The sequence below is a fragment of the Cynocephalus volans genome, chromosome 13 (genome assembly GCF_027409185.1).
Source record: "Cynocephalus volans isolate mCynVol1 chromosome 13, mCynVol1.pri, whole genome shotgun sequence".
Classification (NCBI taxonomy): domain Eukaryota; kingdom Metazoa; phylum Chordata; class Mammalia; order Dermoptera; family Cynocephalidae; genus Cynocephalus; species Cynocephalus volans.
In genome coordinates, this window is record NC_084472.1 from 105052049 (window position 1) to 105073187 (window position 21139).

Consider the following 21139-nt stretch of genomic DNA (forward strand, 5'->3'; position numbering starts at 1 on the left):
GAAATATTATATTTGCTACATGATCAAAGGTCAACATTGCCTCCATTTTTAGGCGAAGAAGTGAGGACTGTTGACTAACATAAGTAATCATTTTCTCCAACATTCTGAAAAGGTTTCTGTCCATCTTGCCATATTGCTTTGAAAATTAGTCCCTGAGAACAATCCACGTAAAATGCACTGAAGCACTGAGAGGATGCGGCACTGTACTGACTCCTGCCCAGCCATGAGTCATTCCCACTGCAGCCCTGGGAGGGAGGCCACTTTCTTAATCATATTTCACAAATGGAGACAGCGAGGCAAAGAGGAAAGTGTGCCATGATGGGATCAACACACATAAAATGAGGACCTCACATGGAACTCAAAAAGGACAGCTCCCATTTTGCAGATAAGAATCCTGCTACAGTGGGGACATACCTCTCAGTCCATGACAGTGATTGTCAGAAACAAGACAGCATCGTCTTATTAGTGAAAACCTCATTACAGAAGAATAGTATGCTAAGCAAAAAACTAAGTCTCAAATCTGTGGATACTCAGAGTCTCAAAGAACCCCTAATTTATTTTATTTGAAATACACTCCATTCTCAATCCCATAGAATTCCTTCTTCCCCATCCTTCTCCAACATTAAATTTTTATACTGCACTAAATTATCAATGATTTTATTTCACTATTTGCTCAGGGCTATGTACTCCAGAAAAGTTGAGAGAGAATTTTATCTGTGAAAACCAAGCTGCACGAAATGTTGAGTTTAAGGCATACAGGCAGATATAAGCACTGGATACTCGTGTCAGGCATTTCTGGAAGACATCTGAAGTTACCATGACAATATCCTGCCAGAGGCATAAATCATCTCATAGACTTCCTTTGAAGGTTCAAAAAAAAACTTCATTTAATATACATTTTAAAATCTCGCCTTTAACAAACAATCCCCCTTTCCAACCCTTACTTCTTTGATATTATCAGACAAAATGGCAGAGAGATAAATTCCTCTCCCTCCCCAATACTACCCAACAAGTATGCTCCTTCCTCCAAAGAAGAGCATGTTTCCCTTGAATAATACACAGTGGTTCTAAAACAGTTTGTTGCCTTCTTAGTAAACTACAAAATTAAACTTCTTAAATATTGATAAACAGTTAAAGAATATTACACAGAAGAAAAACTTCAAAGACCAGTCCAATCGTTTCTTTTTAGATGCAAAAACTAAGGTCCATGGAGGTTAAGAGATCTGTCCAAGCTCATATTTTGTTAAGGACAGAAATGGGATTGGAAAGAACCCAGCTATGGACACCTTCTCCCACCCACCCATGTGAACCTTCTTGCTTCTAAAAGGTGGCACTGGTTCCAGTCATCACATCCTACATGCTGGCTGGCAAGGCAAGAGAGCTACGTAAGGAAGATGGCAGTACAAGGGCGGCTGGTGCCACGGCACTCTCCTGAGACTCCCCTTCTGCCATGTCATAGACATGAATATTAGAGACTCCTCCTGTGCTCTGGGTGCCCTCGGAGGCTTATTTCCTTCTATAATAGAGAATACAGAAGCCATGATACATCAGTGGCAATGGGCTTTATCATCAGCTAGAAGTCTCCCCACCCTCACATGGGAAGAAAATGCAAGCCAGTGTTGTTTCTCCTCATCTTTTGTGGAGCTCCAATAGATGTTCCCGACAAGACCGCTGACCCTTTCCCATGGCAGGATCAGAAATAACAGGAAATGCTACACACCAAACGCTGTGGCTGCCCACCACGACTGGCTGTGCCTCGCCCTAAGAAAAGACAAATCAGTTTCAGCACAACTGCAGTGCCCAGGGGGCTTTCACTTCTACTCTTCCATCGATCAAACCCTACCGCCTGTCCAGCCCGCATCTTACAATTCCTGTTCTTATTCTGCTCAGCAGTTTAAGGGACCATTGGTAACATCTTACTGATCAAAACACAGAAGTCGTCATGTCTTTATAAGACATTCTATTTCAGAGGGGAGATGCGGGGAGGCCACAGGGCAGGGTGTAAATAAAAGAAGTTAGAGAGGTGTCTGAGGATATGGTGAAGAAAGTAGACGTGTGAATATTCTATTGACTTGAAGAGCAGATCATGGGAAAACTTGACATAGCTTTTACTATCACTTACATCCCTGGAAACCAGCAGATGGAATCTGTCATTGCCAAGTTCTAATGCATTTCATGTTCATGCTCAGCATTAGGACACTGGGCTTGCCAAATACCAATAAACTGCTGATGGTGAGGTGAGTATCAGACATCCGTGAGGAGAACATCACTCTGCCCTAGGAGAATTTCCACAAAAGGCAGCAGGTGCATGGGTCTAGACATGTAAACTGAAGATGAGCAATGTCCATAAGAAATATTTTTTTTTAGTATAAAAAAATATAGAGACAACCCCTAAGGGTAATTCATATCTATTCTTTGATAGGGCTCATTACGAGAACTGCAGCAATGAATTCTTATCCTAAAGGATAGTCAACAGAATAGCTATTACATTCAGATATTAAGGCAAACCATAAAATAAACCTCAAGAAGCCTCTAGTCTGTGTCATTCTGATGCTTTCTGAAATGAGTCCTTGAATACTAAGGACCAAAACTCTTGAACTGAAAAATTTTGATTCCTATCAACCAGCCACCTTAAGGCCTGGGCTTCTTTCTTAGATTGTTCAAAGCTTGGTATCCACATCTCTCGCATAGAGCTCCGACGCGGAGCCCAAGATGAGAAAGCAAACACCGTAGGCTCTGGGCAACTCAGGTGGATGTCTTCTGCCTTCCATGCTTTGGGTGGTAAGCCCTGCATTAAGAGAAGGGAGGAATAAATTAAAAACACATGGTAAGAAAGTACAATTCCCGTGTTCCCATCTCACAATAACAGAATGCAGCAATGACTTCCCTAAATCAAACACCTCCACCCCATAGAGTCTCGTTACACTGTTAAATATTTAAAGGGGAAAGAAAGTATCTCACATTAATTGAGAATATTCTGTGCACTAGATACTCTGCAGGGCACTTGGCATGATTGTCTCATTTAATTCTTATGGTAAGCATATTAAATGGGTACTACTACCTCACTTTACAAAGGTGGAAACTAAGGCACAAAAAGTTATGTAAATTGTCCCAAACAATGTACCTAAAATTAACTCAGTTACCTCCAGATACTAAAGCTTTCTCCTCTTTTTGTTATCTGTTTATCTGTTTCTCCCTTTCCCCCCCTATATCCTACTGTCACTACCCTTCTCCCCATAGGCAGATATTTTAACGTGGTTAATACATTTCTTTGTATTCAAATGTCTTTTCACAAAATGTGTTCTCATTTTCTTAGCATTTATTTAGAGTTTACTTATATGTTGTTATATATCTCATTCTGTTTGCTACTTTTTCACCAAGCATTGTTTTTACATCTATGTTGTCACACATAAATCTAGTCTCTTGTTTTTAATGTATTTCCACTGCACTCCACTGTCCCCTACACTAAGATGTTTCTACAAAACAATAATACCTGACATTTGCACAGTATCTCCCAGTGTTGAAATGCTTTCATATGGACCTCTGCTTCAACAAGCTTGGTCCATACTCTGTCGTGGTTTATTTCCACAGCCTCCTAACTAGTCCCCCTGATCCCATGCCTGATCCACTGCAGGCTACACTCAGCAGCTCTTCTCTCTTCTAAAGTCCAAGTCCTTCCAATGTCTTACAAGTTCAGGATTTGGCCCTCCAATAATTTTCTAAGAGAGGAAGGAAGGAAGGAAGGAAGGAAGGGAGAGAGAGAGAGACTGAGAGAGAAAGAGAGGAAGACAGACAGACAAAATTCAGAATGGCAGACTGAACACACACATCTCATTTTATTCTCTCTTGAACACCATTACAATGAGAGTAAAAGTGCTGTTCTCAAAAGGTACTAACCTGTAAGAGTTGGGAGAATGGAGGAGGACAGAAAAGTAATGATAAAACGCTGGAGACTGGAAAGCAGGTGGAAAAGTAGCAAATCATTTAACATGTTCTTAAAAACCTGAGTAGAAAGGCAGCAGTAGGGTGAGCTGAAAAGCAGCCTATTTTAAGTTGTTGGTACCCCAAGACTAAGAGGTACCAGACACCCCTGGAAGTGAGAGAGGGTCAATAAATAAAAAAGAATGAATAGGAAGTCTGTTTAAGGAGCATTCAGACACCCAGATCTCTTCATCTACTCCTCATGCCTTACCTGACAATAGACTAGAGGTTTGTTCTCTGGTGAAATAAAACACAAGTTCTGTGACCTAGAGAAACGAGTCAAAGTGGAGGGCAGGGGCATGGTACCAAACACAGAAAGACTCAGTGAGCACATGGACGCTGGATAGCGGGACTCTCATGCCCTCTTCCTGCAATCCACTCCCACAATGAGGGCAGCAACGGCTCGCAATCCAGGCAGGAAAACGAAGGGCCCTTCTCTGAAGAATGTCATGGGTCTGGGGGCCATAAGTAAGATACCCCCTAAGGAAACAACCTCGCCAGATCACTCTACAATGAAACTCACTCACACTCAGGACTCCAATCAAACCACCCTAATATGAGCAGGTTACCAAGATTACAAAACGTCCGAGAAAAGTTACCAACATGAAAAATAGACACGAAGCAAAGAAAAGAAAATTTTAGTGAACTTCAAAAGAAAAGATCAATGAAAAAAAAAAAAAAAAAAGATTCAGACACCAGGAAAAAAAAAATCAGAGAACATATACTCACATAAAATGAGATCCTAAATATTAGAGATATAATAGCAGAAATGAAACAGTCAATAGAAGCGTTGAAAGAGAGAGTTGAAAAATATTCCATAAAATAGAAGAAAAAGATAAAGAAACAGAAAAAGCGTTTGAATATTGAACCTCCTGGACTGGGTCTCTAACATTGAAAGACCAGTCCTGCAGATCCAATATACAAATATTAAGAGTTCCAGAAAAGAGAGAGGAAAGGAACATCCAAGAAAATCATTTTTTTAATTTCTCCAAACTGAAGAACTTCAGTTTCAGATAGAAAAGACCCACTGAGAGTCCAGCACAATGAACACAAATAGTCTCTTCCCAAAGTTCATTTTTATAAAATTTCAAAACACAAGAAGAAGACATTCTACAACTTTCTTGAAAGGAAAAGTCTAATTTAAGGATCAGAAGTTAGAATGGCTTTGCATTTCGTAACAGCAGTACTGGGAGTTAAAAAGCAATGATGAGATTCACTGATGAACATTAACATTATTGGGTAAAACTTTAAGGAGAAAAAGGACATTTGCACACCCTCAAAATCTCCCCCCTACCCCTACCAAATATTTATTAATTACTTTGGTAGTTCTAACATATGTTCACTAATTATTTAATATTCCTCCCCCAAGGAGGTGAGGCTGAATTTCTCTCTTTGAGTGTGGGCTGGACTTACTAACTTGCTTAGTGGAAAAAGAAAAATAGCAACTTCACAGTGGAAAAACCTAGCAGACACCACCCTGACCAAGCAATCAAAGTTGCCATCACCAGTAATGCCATGCCAATATCACGCAGCCCTCACATGACGCAATGAGGACACTTCCACCTCTGTGGTACTATTCCCTGAAATCCGTAACCCAAGTCAACATGAGATAACATCAGACAAGGCATATGAAAAGACATTTTACAAAATACTGACCGGTACTCTTCAAAAATTATTAAAAATAAGGAAATATTAAGCAACTTTCACAGACTGGAGGAGATTAAGGAGACAGAATGGCTAAATACAACCCAGTAATCTGGAACAGACAAGCATGTTAGTGAAATATGGTAAAACATGACTAAGGCCTTTAGTTAACAGTATTGTACCAATACTAATTTGTTAGTGTTGACAAATGTACCCAGTGATGCAAAATGCTGACATTACTGGAAGCCAGGTGAAGAGCATACAGAACTCTTAGCTATCTTTCTAACTCTTCTGTAAACAAAATTATCTCAAAATTAAAAGTTTTTTTAAAAGGCAATGGCAAAATGCCTTCAAAATTCTAAGAAAAACTGATGTACGTTCTAGTAGTTTCCACAGCTAAACAATTGCTTAAATGTTGGAGCAGAATGAGGACGTTTTCATATGTTCTCCCATGCACCTGTTTTCTGGAAGCTATTAGGGTCTGGTCAATCAAAACAAGAGAGTAAACTAAGAAAATGAAAGATAAAGCATGGAGAAAACAGAGATGTCAACACGAGAGAAAATGAAAAGAAAGGAAATCTCAGCATGCTGGGGAAAGGAGCTCTCAGGCTGATGCTCTACACTAAGTACAGAGGGAATAAGTACAGAGGGTGACCAGGGAATTTGGGGGTAGTCAGAGGTCCCAGAAGAGGCCTCTTTGACAAAATGAAATGAACTGGAAGCCTGGTATCCATGAAAGTCTGCAGAGGGAATTTAAACAGTCAACAAAGATTGAATCAGTGACAAGTACATAGAAAAATAATCAAATAAGAAGTGAGACAGTTACTAATAAGAAGGAAATAAAAAGCTGTACAGGTAAAGGAAAAACTCATAGTATACTACATGGCTCATCTCTGAATCAGTTACACAGTCATAATCACATAAACACTGAATATTAACAAGAAGTATATAAACATGTTATTTAGGGACATTGAGTAAATATCAAAATGATTAAATAATTAGCTAAATATTGTAGTTGCTTCTGGAGAGGAGGGAAAGGGAAAAGAAGTGGAAGACTGATGTTTGTAGTAACTTTGTAGAACTACCTGATTCTTTAACCTATGTGCATGTATATCTTTTTCTAAAAACACAAAATGTTTAATGGGAAGACAGCAATGTTAATGCACTGGGTTTATAATGATTAGAATTTTCATCCATCCAAATTTAGAAAGCCGAGCAGAACAACCAATTTGTAAATATAACGATTTGGGTACTACCTATGGTTGAATTCAACATATTCTGTTTTCCTTAAAACTCCCAAAGGAAACATAAGATGCAAGGGGTTTTTAGCCTGAAAAAGAGATGACTTTGAGTGAACACAGAGCTTATCTTCAAGCATCAGAAGGGACTATAAGTGGAATTGTGGATTAACTTGTTTAGTAGAGTGTGAAGGACAGAGATTCCCAACCCTCCCTTCTCTTGGGAACCACTGACTGACAGATAATCACGGCATTTGGCTTCCAAGGGCCTGGAACTAGAGCAGGGATTATTTACCAAGACAACATAGAGCACAGAGAACCAGCCTGAAAATCCAAATTGCAGACCATTAGGAATTGCTAAGGCTTAAAATCTGGGAAGTCTCAGATGTCTTAAAAAATAACGAAATTGCCAATGCTGGAAATGTTCCAACACAAATTAGCAGACAACTTGCTCATGATAATTGAGTCACCAGTCAGCTGGTAGTTGTACAGATCATATAACCTTCAATAGCCTTCTCAACTCTGACCTTGCATAAGTGTTTATATGAGAAAGTCAATAATAATACTCTTTTTCCTTATGGGCCCACTCAAGAGAAGAGTCCATTCAACAGTGTAGGATAGAATTCCATCTGAAGGTGACATCACAGAGAAAAGAATCTTATAAAATGGACTCGTTCACTCTAATGTTCCGCCAGAAATATTTCATAGTACGATCTGAAGGAAGTGTGTCTGATAGAATAGTTATGACATTTTTAGAAGTAACTAAGTTTCAGCATTCTTTTCCAGCTAAGGTCTTGGGCAGTAAAACAGGCTGTTCCTAAAATATGATTTTAAAAGATTTTTCTTCCAAAGAGAACATGGGAAAAAGACAGACAATCCTCAAATTCATAGCTGTTTTTGTGCCCAATGAATTCCAAAGAGTGGTAAGCCCCTCCAAGGAGAGGTGGAAATATGATCTGTTTCTCCTTTGGCAGAACACAGGAGAAAGAGGTGTCTACCGTACAAACAAGTAACAAGAAATCAGTTAAAATTTTAAGAAACACTTAATGGTGAAGGATGGACTATCATGTTAGTTTGGAATAGCTGAGAGACCCCAGACACAAAAGGAGAGTTCAAACTCACTCAAAAGTTCTTTTCCATGGACTTCCTTCAAATGTCCAGAAAGAAGACTAGGGCAGGGCAGGAGACTAGAGAGAGTTCCTCTCCTTGGTTTAGACAGGGAGGGTGATCAGCTTCCACTGAGGGAATTCAAGAAGTCCCTCCAACCCCCCCAGATCCTTTCCTCACAAAGAGAAAATGTTTTAAGCCATTAAGGGAGCAGTAGCAAACCCTTCTGCACCAGATCCAAAGGAAAAGGATATTACTTCTGGGGGAGGAGGAGAAATAAAACTCCCTGTCTTGTGGTTGGGGGCAGGTTGAAAACTATTGTGGGCCTAGAATTCTACAATATCATCGGTCACCTACCACTGGGGAAGGACACAAAACTCTCCCATCCAAACTAACCACAGGTATGAGGCAAAGTTTGGCTGCCATGGAGAGGCAGAAACACTGAAAAAGCTTCATCCTTGAGACCCAGGAGTTCAGAGCCTGCCTTAGCCTGAGGCTGCCAAGACAGTGAAGAAGCCACCCCCCCCCCAATGTAGGCCTTCTACTAAGTATCAGGGTGTAGCAGTTTACCGCCATAGCAGGAGCAAGAGCATTGAGAGGACCTCATCTGTGACACAGCAGTGCAGGAAATGATAACAGCTGAGGGTGGAGGAGAAATACTGAGAAACATTCCTTAGCACCCTAGCCTCACTGTGAGCACAGGTAACAGCACTAATTACAGGATAATTATCATTACTAGAAAAACTTGAAGCCTGTGGAGCACTAAAGGTAATAGCAGCACAAAACCCAAATCTCCTAACTAGACTGACTCAACCCCACACACACTAACAGCTTGACAGAAGAGGCATGCCTATTTCCTCATGTAATAGTTAATCACCTCAGTCTCTGTACTTTTGAACATGATGTCCAGCAACCAATCAAAAATCACAAGACACATAAAAAAGAAAAAAAAAAGGTCAAGAGATAAAGCGATCAACAGAACCAGACTCCAGAGATGACTGTGATGTTGGAATTATCAGGCAGGAACTTTGAAATACCTACCATTAATATGTTAAAGAATGTAGTGGAAAAGGTAGACAATGTTCATGAACATAAAGGGAATTTTAGCACTGAGATATAACATAAGACAAGAGTCAATGGAAATGCTAGGTTTCAGCAGCTGAAAGGATGCTGAATGAGGTGACCTCTAAGCTACTTTCAAGTCTAACATTCTATGATTCTAAGACCATGACTTAAGGAGGGTAAGACAAGAAAAATCAAAGTAAGGAAAAGGATGGTTTATATGTAGAGCACATGAGGTTAATAATCTCCAACCTGGAATTGTTCTCTCTGCAATTTAAAATATACAAAGCAATGAGAAATTACTACATGTAATTCAAATTAGAAGGTAAATTCTATTAACCTTAAGACAGATTGTCCACTCTGTCCAGTTTAAATATAAATAGGAAATCTCTAAATTGTCTGGTTTTTTAGAGTCATGTCCTACTGAATCCTTCTTTTTTTCCTACAAATTCTCCCCATTTGCATACCTTACCTATCATTATAACTCCAAAAATTATTCGAACTACTTACAACATCATGTTTAGTCTTTACAAACAAAAATTTTGACCCAAGATATGTCTCTTGGATAGCTTTTAAAACTGACATCTGTGATACAGGTAGAATAAGATCTTAAACTTAGTAGATATTAGATAAAAGTTTGCTCAAAGACAATACTCTCTGTGTTCATTAAACTGTGGTCCTTACATGAAACTGTACTCCAAATAGCTAGACTAGACAGTAATAGGAACCAAGCAGTTCAAGTGGGATCGATTAATCTCAACACCATTCCCAGAGACCCATTTGCTCATTTTGTGCTTCTCATCCCTGCAACCTTAGGCTTTCCTAGGTTTCTGGTTCCTGGTTAATTGGGGAAGGAGGATTCTTTTCCACTAGGGGCATAGGAAGGTTCCACTGAACTTGAGTCTACAGAAGTACAAATGCTACTTGGTCACTTTGAGTTCTTCATGCCACTTCTTGTACTTGTGGAGGTGATGGGACTAATGTGGAGCTAACATTACTGCCATGCAGTGGAGGCAAACAAGGCATGTCCAGGACTGTGCAGTGTCCACGCACAGTGAGGAACATGGAAGTTCGCTTGCCATAACACAGCCTGGGAGGGGCAGGGCGGCTACACACTCCCAAAGGAAGACGGTCTGGGTCACCCCACCAGGCAAACAACCCAAGCCAGTCAAGTCACTGGCCAAGAGTGAAGGAAACAGAAACTGGGTTGCAGAGGTGGAAGAGGATGTGTATCGTTACTGAAGTTGGATGAGCTGTAGCAGGGTTGTCTAGAATTTGTTTTGCTAACCCTCCCATCCGAAGTTGTTCAGAGATTGGGGTTGATCAACATTTTCAAGAGAATTCTGCAACTACCTGAACTTGTACTTCCTCTCTTAGGGAAGAAATGATGGTGTCCCTCTCATAATTGTTAAGTACTGTAGTATGAGACCTGGATATAATAGGAAGACAAGGGAATCTGAGTGGTGTAAGGGATGGACTACATCAGACACCTTTCATTTCATCATTTCAGATCCTCTCAGCATGGTCTCTTGTTCTAGCACTGCATGGACTGAAAGACTCTATAAGACATAACCTACAGAACATCACATCCTGCCTGCACCTGTGCCTTTCATCTTCTGCCCTAAAGCTTCCATACTGATGTTGCTCTGAGACCCCACAGGAAGCTGACATGCACACATCCACATCCCAGAAGTGAAGCGGCAGTTAACACCTCATGGGATAAACCAATGACCAATAGGAGACAGAAACCAGTGGATAAATTCTTCCTACTTCCTTCCTACAGAGAAAGAGACATTAAGAAAGTTTACATAGCTTTGTGGGCATGCAGGCCCATAGATAAATGATGAGTCGCACTCAGCAGTGGCCAGCACAATAACACGTCCTAGTGTGGGCTGTCCTTCCTCCCCTGCTTCACTGTCCCTGTCCCTCACTCTGCCTTGCTGAGACTGTACTTCGGGATTACATGCAACTACAAATACTGAATACTGACTCAGTTTTCTTCTTCCACTGAACAAACACAACACTCGCAACCAAGTCAACATGTCCCTTGAAGGAGACTGGAAGGGCAAACTGATAAATAGGTCAAGTCACCAAAAGAGACACTTCATCAAAAAAGGTCTTGATGGCAAATCAGCAATTAAAAAATGCTCAGCATTATTAGTCATTAGAGAGATATAAATTAAACCACAGTGAGATACCACTATTCACCCACTAGAATGTCAGAAATTAAAAGACTGACCACACCAAGTGTTAGTGAACAGAACTCTCATACAATACTGGTGAGAGTGGAAGATGGAACAACCTTGGAAACCGTTTGGAAGTTCTGCAAAATGTTACGTACACATCTACACACAGACTAGCCATTACACTCCTAGATATGAACTGAAAGCGTTATGTCCATATAAAGACTTGTACATACAGACTTTGCATGAATGTTCATAATATTTCCATTTATAATAGTCAAAAACTGGAAACAACTCAAATGTCCATCAACAGGTGGGTGGACAAGCAATTTTGGTATATCCATTGTTCAGAAATGCACTATCAAGACACACATTGTGGATGAATGCTGACATTATTACAACATTACATACCATATGATTCCATTTATATAAAATTCTAGAAAATTTTCTGCGCTTCTTTTCACAGGTGACAAAAAACAGATGGGTAATTGAGAAAGGGTGTGTAAGAGGAACAGATGACAAAGAGACATGAAGAAATTTGGGGAGTATTATAGAAATGTTTGCTATCTTGATTATGGTGATGGTTTCACAGGTGCATGCACATATCATAATCAAATTGTACACTTTTAAATATTTATTATGTGAAATTTATTGTCCATCAATTATACCTCAATAAAACTAATTTTAAAAAATTTATCCCAATTCTGTAAAGTCATATTTCTGATGATTACAAGTTATCACCCCTATAAACAACCTCTTTGAGGACAGGATCATTTATCAATAAATACTCTTTAACTGACTATAATTAACTCCTGGGGTGACCTTTTCAACACTGAGAGTCTTTCCCCTACACAATGAAAGCACAGAAAGTAGAGAATAAGCCTACTCAGACTCACTAGGCATGGCAGACAGACTCAAGCTGGCTCTGTGACCCCCACTCCTGGTACTAACGCCCTTGTGGAATCCCCTCCCCTGTGACTTAGTCTCTTCAGGCTGCTATAACAAAATACTATGAACTGTATGGCTTCAATAACAAACATTTATTTCTTACAGTTCTGGAGGCCACGGAGTCCAAGATCAAAGCACTAGCATATTCAAGGTCCATTGAGGACCTGCTTCCTGGTTTACAGACGACCACCTTCTTGCTGTGTCCTCCTCCATGGTGGAAAGAGGTGAGAGAGCTCTCCGGGGTCTCTTTTCTAAGGGCGCTAATCTCATTCATGAGGACTCCATCCTCATGACCTACTTACCTCCCAAACACCCTGTCTCCAAATACCGTCACGTTGGGGTTGGGGTTCCAACATATGAATTTCAGGAGTCACAAACATTCAGTCTATAGCAAGCACCTGGAGTGTGGGCATTACTTCTCACTTGCCTCTAGCCAATAGAACATGGCACAGGTGACAGGGTGTGTGTGATTACAGGTATGACACTGCAGCACTGGTCTTGCTGGAGTCTTTGGCTTCCTTGCTGGTTTGAGGAATGAAGCAGCCTTGTTGGGGAGCACACATGACAGGGCACTGTGGGTGGCCTCCAGCTTCCTATCAGCAAGAAGCTACAGCCCTCAGTTCTATAACCTCAAGAAACTTAATCTGCCAAAAAGCATGTGAGCCTAAGAGCAAACCTTCCCCCAGCTGAGCTTCCAGATGAGAATCAAGCCCTGACTGACACCTTGACTGTGGCCTTGCAAAATGCCCAGCTAAGCTATGAACAGAATCCTGACCCACAGAAACTTTATGTTGCTTTAAGCCATTATATTTGGTGGTAATGTTGTTATACAGCAATAGAAATAACTAATACAGTAAGTCCACATACTCATGAGAGTAAGAGAAGGAAAGAAGCAGAGTAGAAAAATGGGAAATACACTGCAGATTCCAACAGTATTTTCCACATCCAAACACAGCAATTTTAACTATTACGAATTGTAAGATAAAAATAATCAGAGTTACGGGAAATCATATTTCTTTCAGCTTCTCTTTGGCTGAAAGAGAAAAAGTGAAGAAACGTATTTAAATAGCTTACTTTAAGGCATGGCATACATAAGCTGTAACAAATCTTGTAAAATAAATGCAAAAGAAAACAACTGGTTTCATAGCCTTTAATTTTCTTTTGTGGTATGTTTTGTTCTGCTTTTCATTAACGAGAACGAGAACGTTACCATTTTAGAATTGTAACTAACATTCACTGAAATGCACGCAGAACCTTCTAATCACCCTCACTGACCACCTCTCTGGGAGAAATAAGAGCATGCTGGAGGTGAGCCTACTCTACTGATTTTTCCTCAATGAGTCCACAGAAAATGGCATTCAATTATACCACCTTCAGGCACTCTGAAACACCAAAATCCGTTAGCTATTTCTGTTGCAATGCAGAAACGTATGTATTCTCCCACATCTTTTTAAAAAACTGTTTACCAATATCATTATACCTTTTCTTCCAGTCCCCAATAATCATTCTAATAGGGCTTCTGGGAGGCGCAGGAGCAGGTGGGTTTTGCATAGTTCTTTCAATTTCCTGTGAATATAACTTCCAAGCCTTGAAAAGTTCTTGAAAACTAGCCTTGGCAAATCGTCACCCTCACAAGTTCATCGATATATTGTGAGAATAAATAATTGGTATAGCATGGGCAATTAATGTGGTCTCTACTCTCTCAGGTGTTTTCACAGTTGTGTGTATGTCTGCATGTATGTGGGTGTGTGTGTCTGTGTGTTGTGTATTTTATTTTTTTCTGTAATGTGGCCCTATAAATTAGACTGTAAAGGAAGTCATCAGAAATCAGGATGCATTCTCTGAGAAGAATGATTCAGTGTTCCTGTTGCTGACCAAGGCACTCAGCATAAAATAAATAATTGAGTTGGAATCTGTTATATAAAATCAGATAGAAGAATTAAAATTCTCATAATTGTTCAAATCAGGAAAATAATGTTTAGAATATTTTATAATTGTCTAAACATACAATACTTGGTATATGAAAGCCCCACATAGCGTACATAAAATAGATAAAAATAATTTCACACACTGTTTAGGCTGATGTTTGACCTGAAACTATTATGATAGCTAAAATAAATATTTAAACATTTAACAAAAATAATTTGCCTTCATAGCATTTAGATAAAACATTAGGGGTACATGGGAGTCAGTCAAGGGGATGATGGGTGACAGGCAAGTGTGGGCCACAGCATTGTTTAAAAATTTCAAGAGAAGTTGAAGCTAATCTTCTTTTTTCTTTCAACAAATTTCCTTTTAACAAATTTGGTTGCACATAAAGTGGAACCATTCCCACCATAAATAAAGTAAAGCAAACAAAGGCCAAGAGCAATCTAGAAATTTGAAGACATTACTAAGAACTTTAAAATAATTTAAGAAAAGGAAGTCTTTAAATTTGATGCCCATCAGTATTTGACTATAGTCTCTCTGTACATAAATAGGCATGTATTTGTGCCAGAAAGAGCGAGAGAGAGAAGTTAGCTGTGTATGTGAAATAAAAATGAGTTTCAATCAACACACTGTACTTCACAAATATGTACATATAAATGTTAAAATAAAATAAACGAGTTTCAAAACTGCAGCCCACGGCGAGAGTGTAGGGGCTGGCAGAAGTCATCATACTCCTTTGCCATAGCACTGATGGGGAGGTGAGAGGACTGAGCACGTGGATGATATGCAGAACTCTCAGATTTTTTGTTTCGGGGCAATCTCCCCTCCTTCTGCAGCCTCCTTATGTCACTGCCCAGCACCTGCAACAGGGATGTCCTCCAGAGAAACAACAGAGGAGAGCTGAAGACCTTCGGGAAGAAGGACGTGACTTGTAAACATCATGTCAATCCCAAAGGATAGGAATAAAAATTCAAGCTTCTTGCACAGCTCAGCCTCTGCCTAGAATGAAGAGCAGAGCTGAGGGGGCCGCGACAGACAAGCGTAGCGCCTGTGCAGGATGGCAGAGACCCTCCAGACGGCCAGCCCAGCACCCCTGCTGACCCGGACTCACTTACCCTCTCCTGAAGCCTGATGTTCTCCCACACCTTGCTGCACACCATGCACTCAAATGCATCGATGTAATTGTCCTGGTTGATGTCTTGCACTCCCCATTTCCGTTCCTTGAGAGCTTTCAGAAGTCGCTGGTTAGAGATCTCACCCTTCAGCTTCCATTCTATGTAGGCCTCATACAATCTGTCATCATAATCCAGTCGTCTGATGTAACTTGCCAGTTCTCGGGGGTGAGAAAATTCTGACACGAGAATAGCACTTCTGTTACTGGGAAGCCAGTCTGTGATGCTGGGGGATCCATAATACACAGGGACTACCCCCAGTTTCAGTGGTCTCCAGAGCTTCTCAGTGACGTAGTCATCACAAACTGCATTCTCAAAAGCAAGAATAAACTTGTACTGTGCAATGATCCTGTAAAAGTCATCAGCGTCCATAGAGGCTGGATTTTTCAGCTGCTGAGGGAGATCTTTGTTTCGTAAACACTCACCGTAGGAATCAACCTCGATGTGAGTCATCAGCTCACGAACATAGCTGTCCCTATCTGATGGCGGGTCACAGTCTGACTGTACATACACCAGTGGAGCAAGTCTTTTTCTAAGGTTGTTTTTGGACTGTAAAGGAACTAGGTATTGGAGTGACTTCAGGACTTCTATTCCCTCCAAGTACTGGGTAGTTAGTGGCAAGTGGGAATGCCTGCTGAATGTGGCAGTATAGTTGAATAAGGTGATGACCGGCTTATGAAAGAGCCTGTAATTGTTTTTGGGGGACTCTTCATGAAAAAGAGCCCAGTCGTGATGGGCTTTCCGAGGCAGAGGTAAGCTATCTATGTTAAAGTCAGTACCTAAGAAAAGAGATAAAATATTAATTAGTATGCCCTAAAGAATTTCGGTGTCTGAATTTGAGTCCACAAGATTAGAATGCAGAACCGTTGGAGGCTGCAGCATGCTACAGTGTCACTGCAAAGTGCCTTGCAGCCAATCATGACGTTTTCACCCCAGAAACTGGTCAGGAAGAGGATCACCACGTAGAGGGAATATCTTTCTCATTTTATAAAAAGGAAGTGGGAGTAGCCTCTGGCCAGGTTCTAAAGAGAATTTATTCCACTGCCTCCTGCAATTGGCTTTTCTCCCCAGAGGTGTTGTCTACAAGAAATAGGGCAGGAGAAATAAAGAGATAAAGATAGACAGTTCTTAAAAAAGAAAAGAGGAAGGGAAAGGAAGCCAAAAAGGGAAAAGAAACCAGGCTGGTAGATTGATTAATTGAAAAAAAAAGTGAAATCATGCAAAAATAGCCAGAAAAAATATACAGGATAGATTTCTTTAATACAAAATGATCGATTTCAACAAAGTGCAGTTAATCAGTCTTAGTCAGAATGGTAGACAAGAGGCTTTTAAAGAGGAAAGAGCTGATAGCACTGTGTTACAGGCCGCTGCAGGATGGACAGAAATCAACAAGCACATCAAGAAATAAAGAGAAAGCATAACAGAATTATAATTACAAGGGATTCCAGCTTCCACAGGATTAACTGGAAAACCTTTGAAAGATGATAATGTGCAGACAGAAGAGATGGATGTGGTAAGCAAGTGTTTCTTGGCTGTGTGGGTGGAGATCCAACCAGAAAGAACTTATTTCTATAACTGAGAAAGAAGAATTAAGACAATATCACAATATGTAATACAGAATTTTTGAAGTGTTTGTGACACCAATGATTTTGTGGACTCTGGTTTCAGTTTTTAAAAATAAATGAGGAAATTAAGTAAAGAAATGGCCAAAAAACAACAACAAAAAAGTCCATCTTCTAGCATCCACTGGAAAAAAAAAATCCCAAAACAAAAAACTACCAAATAAACACTTCCAGCAGAATAAAACATATTCTCTGTTAGAGTTCATAAAAATTAATTATTTAACGACAGTGCACAATAAATATAAATTCTTTGGTGCCAATAGTACATCAATGAGAAATCAATTAATCAGGAAAGGCTTTTAAACAATTAAAGATCAAATAAGATTACAGCAGAGTACATAGACTAAGCACAGTGAAGTTGCCGAAGAAAGTAATTCTTTTGATAACAGGCTTTTATTTTCAATCAGCAGCAATGAATTACTAACATGTAAAAATAGCTATATGCTTGCTTACTTGGAATTTGCTACATTTGACCTTTGGCATCACAAAAAATACTCATCCACACACCTGAAATTTAATGGCAATAGAATCAGACGGTTGGCAAAGGATAATAACATTAATAAAGAGAATATGAGGACATGAAAAGAATTTGAGAAGAAAGGAAACATTGAAGTCGGTGCTGCTCAGGAAGGGTCTAGGATGGTCAAGTGGCCAATGATGGGAAATGGAACCCATAAAATTGAGGGAGAACATAAGGTTTGCATCTAAGGTGTTACAGAGAGTCAAGGCTGTTTACATGGGAGAAAAAGTACTAGAGTCCCATCCACAGGAACCAGAGGCAGGGATCAAAGTTGGTAAGATTAGAGACAAAGAGGATATGATTAAAATAAAAGTAGATCCAGAATTGATTGGGGCGGGGGGGCGGAGATCAGGCACAGGGGTTTTGAGTAAGTGACTCGAATGCCAGTGGCTGTCAGCTGCTAATTGCTAGGAGTCTCATCTGTGGTTCTTCATCTGGTTCACTGTGAGTGCAAAACAGCAAACACCCAAAAGGGAGAGTAGAGAAGCAGAAGGCATGGAGCCACTGCTTCAGAGTGGAGAGGGCCTGGCTTTCCTCTCTGCTCAGTAAAGTGTAGGAGTAACCAAAAATGGCTGTGTCTAGACTCTTCTGTGGCCGCTGTGTAGGTCCGCTCACATTGTGTTGGTAATAGGAATGGAACTTGAATCCTGCACCAGTTATAATGAGCCTATCACTCATGATAACCAGATGCAGGTTTACAGGTTAATTCTACTACCTCCAGCCAAGCTGCTATTAGAAGCTCAATGTTGAAAGGTAAGGGAGAAAAGGGTGAGGTTCCTCACACATGCAATCTGCAGGAGCAAAAAAAGCCTGCAGAACGTAAGCAAGAAATATCAATAGTCGTGTATTAAGAAGTAACAAACCCTTTCATAAATCAGAGTGAGAAACTCTCATACAACCATCTTTCTGTTTATTTTGCAGGGGGGAGGCTGTCTTTAATAGTGGGGGCTGCCTCTTTAATAGAGAGAAAGTCAAAGGGACCTAATTCCTCAGAAATATTTCCCATAGTTGCTATTTAAAAAAGCATTTCCTAGTAACTTCCCTGAGATACACACCTGAAACACAACCACACACACACACACACATACACACACACACACACACGATTACATTAAAATAGGTTTTCTGTTAAATTCTTTCAAACTAAAATTATCTGGGAAAAATTTAAAAATATGTCCTTTTGCCTTGTGAGCTTCTCTCCTAAGCCTAGAGCTTCAGATGGTAAACACTCAAGAATAGTGAAATTAGAACCATGACAGACCTAAACTACTTCACTGGGGATATCATGGCCAGAAATATGAGTGTCAATAGTGAGCAATTTATAAAAGGCATTGGATGTGCTCAGGACACAATGGAGTGATTTAGCTCTCCCCAACTCCAGGGCAATGCCTACTATAACAGGAGTTGGAACTGGGGTCTTTAAAGAAATGAAAACCAATTAACCTATGATAAACCCGTGAAAATGTGATGAACTTGCATGCGACTAGTTGACTAGTTTTACACAGTCATCATCACTCCCATCTTCACGTCAACTTACATTCAACAACTTTGGATTCAAGCTTTCATTCTTCTGGGTCATTGTGTGTTTACTAAATACTGACACATGTACTCGTTCCTTTAAGCAACAGCTGACAAATGCATCTTAGGCACTAACTGTACCATAGAGAGAATTGCAGCTTGGAATACAAACAGAAGGAAACTACTGCTGCAGGTGATGCCAGATCGCTGGCTGGGGACGGTTTGGGAAGAGCCCAGGAGCAGAGGAGAGGCAGATGCTCTGAGACGGGCTCAGACGCCCCCTCCTCCTGCAGGCCATGGCTCTTCTTTCCAAATCCCACACAAACTGGTGAAAACAGAAGGCAATATGAATTATTAACCCCACTTTACCAACAAAGTTTGAATCACTTATTCAGAGATAAAAACCCCAGATGGGGACCAGAATTTCAGACTGGCTAATTGCAAAGGACCGGAGCACTCCCTGGCCTCGCTGCAGCGTTGCTTCTGTTGAATGAGCGACTTGCTCCTGGACTCCCACGTGCTCCCACCTAGCCAGCTGCTCATGAAGACCGCATGCTTTAATCTGGAAAAGAGATGTGCTCCCACAAAATGTGCTGCAAAGGTAAAGCTCTGCTTTAAAAAAAAGAAGAACCTCTACCATATAACTGTGTGTCCTATAAAATGTCCCACCAAAAATACTCCAACAGAGAGAATTAAAACTTTCAAGGAAAAACGATTTGGGCCAAAGGGTGGCCTCCTATATTATCATCTAGTATCTGCATAGTTCATTGCTATTTTTAAAGTCTTTTCACAAGAATTTTCTTGACGTATCCACACAACTCCACCAGATCATGTATTTTCTCCAAACTTCTGAGGGGTAACTAAAAAAGTGAAAGAATAGTGCTGGTAACTGGAAAGGCTAAATTCTAAACAAAGGAGTGAGCCACACAGGCACCTCTGCAGATGTCCTGGCTCTAGCCAGTTCAGAGGGACTCTGACAGGCCACTTGACCCAAAGAGCTTTCCTATTAACTTCTGGACCCAGATTCCTCCCTTTCCTCCCAAAGGGAGATTCCTCTCTTTCCTCCTTCCAAGAGTCCTTTTGCCTGCGCCTCGATCAACCCTGTGTCATGCAGCCTCTCTCTGTGATACGTGCTCAGTGAGGTATGCCCACTGTAGACCTGGAAATGGAGATTTTTCAAGCCCCTTTATTGTGCCCGCCCGCACTGCAGGCCAGTCAGTAAATTTGCAGTCCCTTTCCTAACACACACAGGGCCCAAGGCTAGAGTACAGAAAGAGTCCTGAGTGCCACAGGCCTAAACATTTAAAAGCTATAAACAAACCTAACAAGCTGTTAAGTGTTTTATCCTTCCACCTCCGCATATATACCCTCGTGATAAATATATATGTGTGTAAAGCAAGAGTTCACACCAAAATTGTAGATAACACGTATTAAAAATTAACATCATTTTCTGCAAAGATAACAATTCTCTTTAGGGCCATGCATGGGGTGAAAAGATGTGAATTGAGAGGATCCTCCCTAAGTGCCCAAGCCTTCCCCTCCATTCTCAGGGCCACCGCAGGGGACAGGCATTTTCACTTCATCTTTGCAAGGTTCCTTCGTGTCTTGTTCTGGGTCCTGCCCCCCGCCCCGACCCCACCATCCGGAGGCCTCCAGAAGCACCTGAAGACAAGCTCTGCCCTTGTCCACACTGGCATCAGCCTCTCGAATTCCTCAAAGGAACGTGTGGCTGGAAGGCCAGGTACAAATTCAGAACTCTCAGATCCCTCTGAGTTCTCAGCCAGAACGTGGTGGTGCCTGGCCCCCTCTCCTTCCATGCCTGGCACTGCCCACACTGTGGGGATCCTGTGTCTATGGATATGGACACCCCAACTTGCAAATACAAGCTCCATCCCAGCAAGACTCCCTTCTTCACCAAAATTTAGTCAGACTCCTCTGAGCCTCCTTCTCACCTAGGCCTTGACATTGGCCTGCTGAGCCCTGTTTTAGCAAAGAACGCTGCTATGCCAGTTTAGCAAGAATCCCCACCCTGGATATATGATCAAATTCTTCATCTCCTACACTTGATATCTAAGTCCTTGGCCTGCCTTTAGCAAGAATCCCCCTACCCTTGATGTCCTCTTAGTAATTTTCCATCCACTCACCCCTCTCACTCTGCCGGTTGACTTATAAGTCTCCAGCTATCTTTGCTGTATTTGTATGTAGAGTTAAGCTC

The 21139-nt window shown here is 40.8% G+C and overlaps 1 protein-coding gene across 2 annotated transcripts in view; it reads right to left on the reverse strand.

The window, feature by feature from the left end:
- Window positions 1-903: 903 nt before the first annotated feature.
- FUT10 (fucosyltransferase 10) overlaps window positions 904-21139 on the reverse strand; it is a 77088-nt gene continuing 56852 nt past the window's right edge. The window contains exons 4-5 of one of the 2 annotated variants that reach the window (XM_063077224.1): window positions 15208-16043; window positions 904-2788 (exon numbers count right to left, since the gene is read on the reverse strand). In XM_063077224.1, the coding sequence (XP_062933294.1) occupies window positions 2543-2788; window positions 15208-16043 (1082 nt within the window). In that variant the 3' untranslated portion in view covers window positions 904-2542. Of the gene's footprint in view, window positions 2789-14751; window positions 15001-15207; window positions 16044-21139 lie in introns of those variants that run through there. The other variant, XM_063077225.1, reaches the window with a different exon arrangement.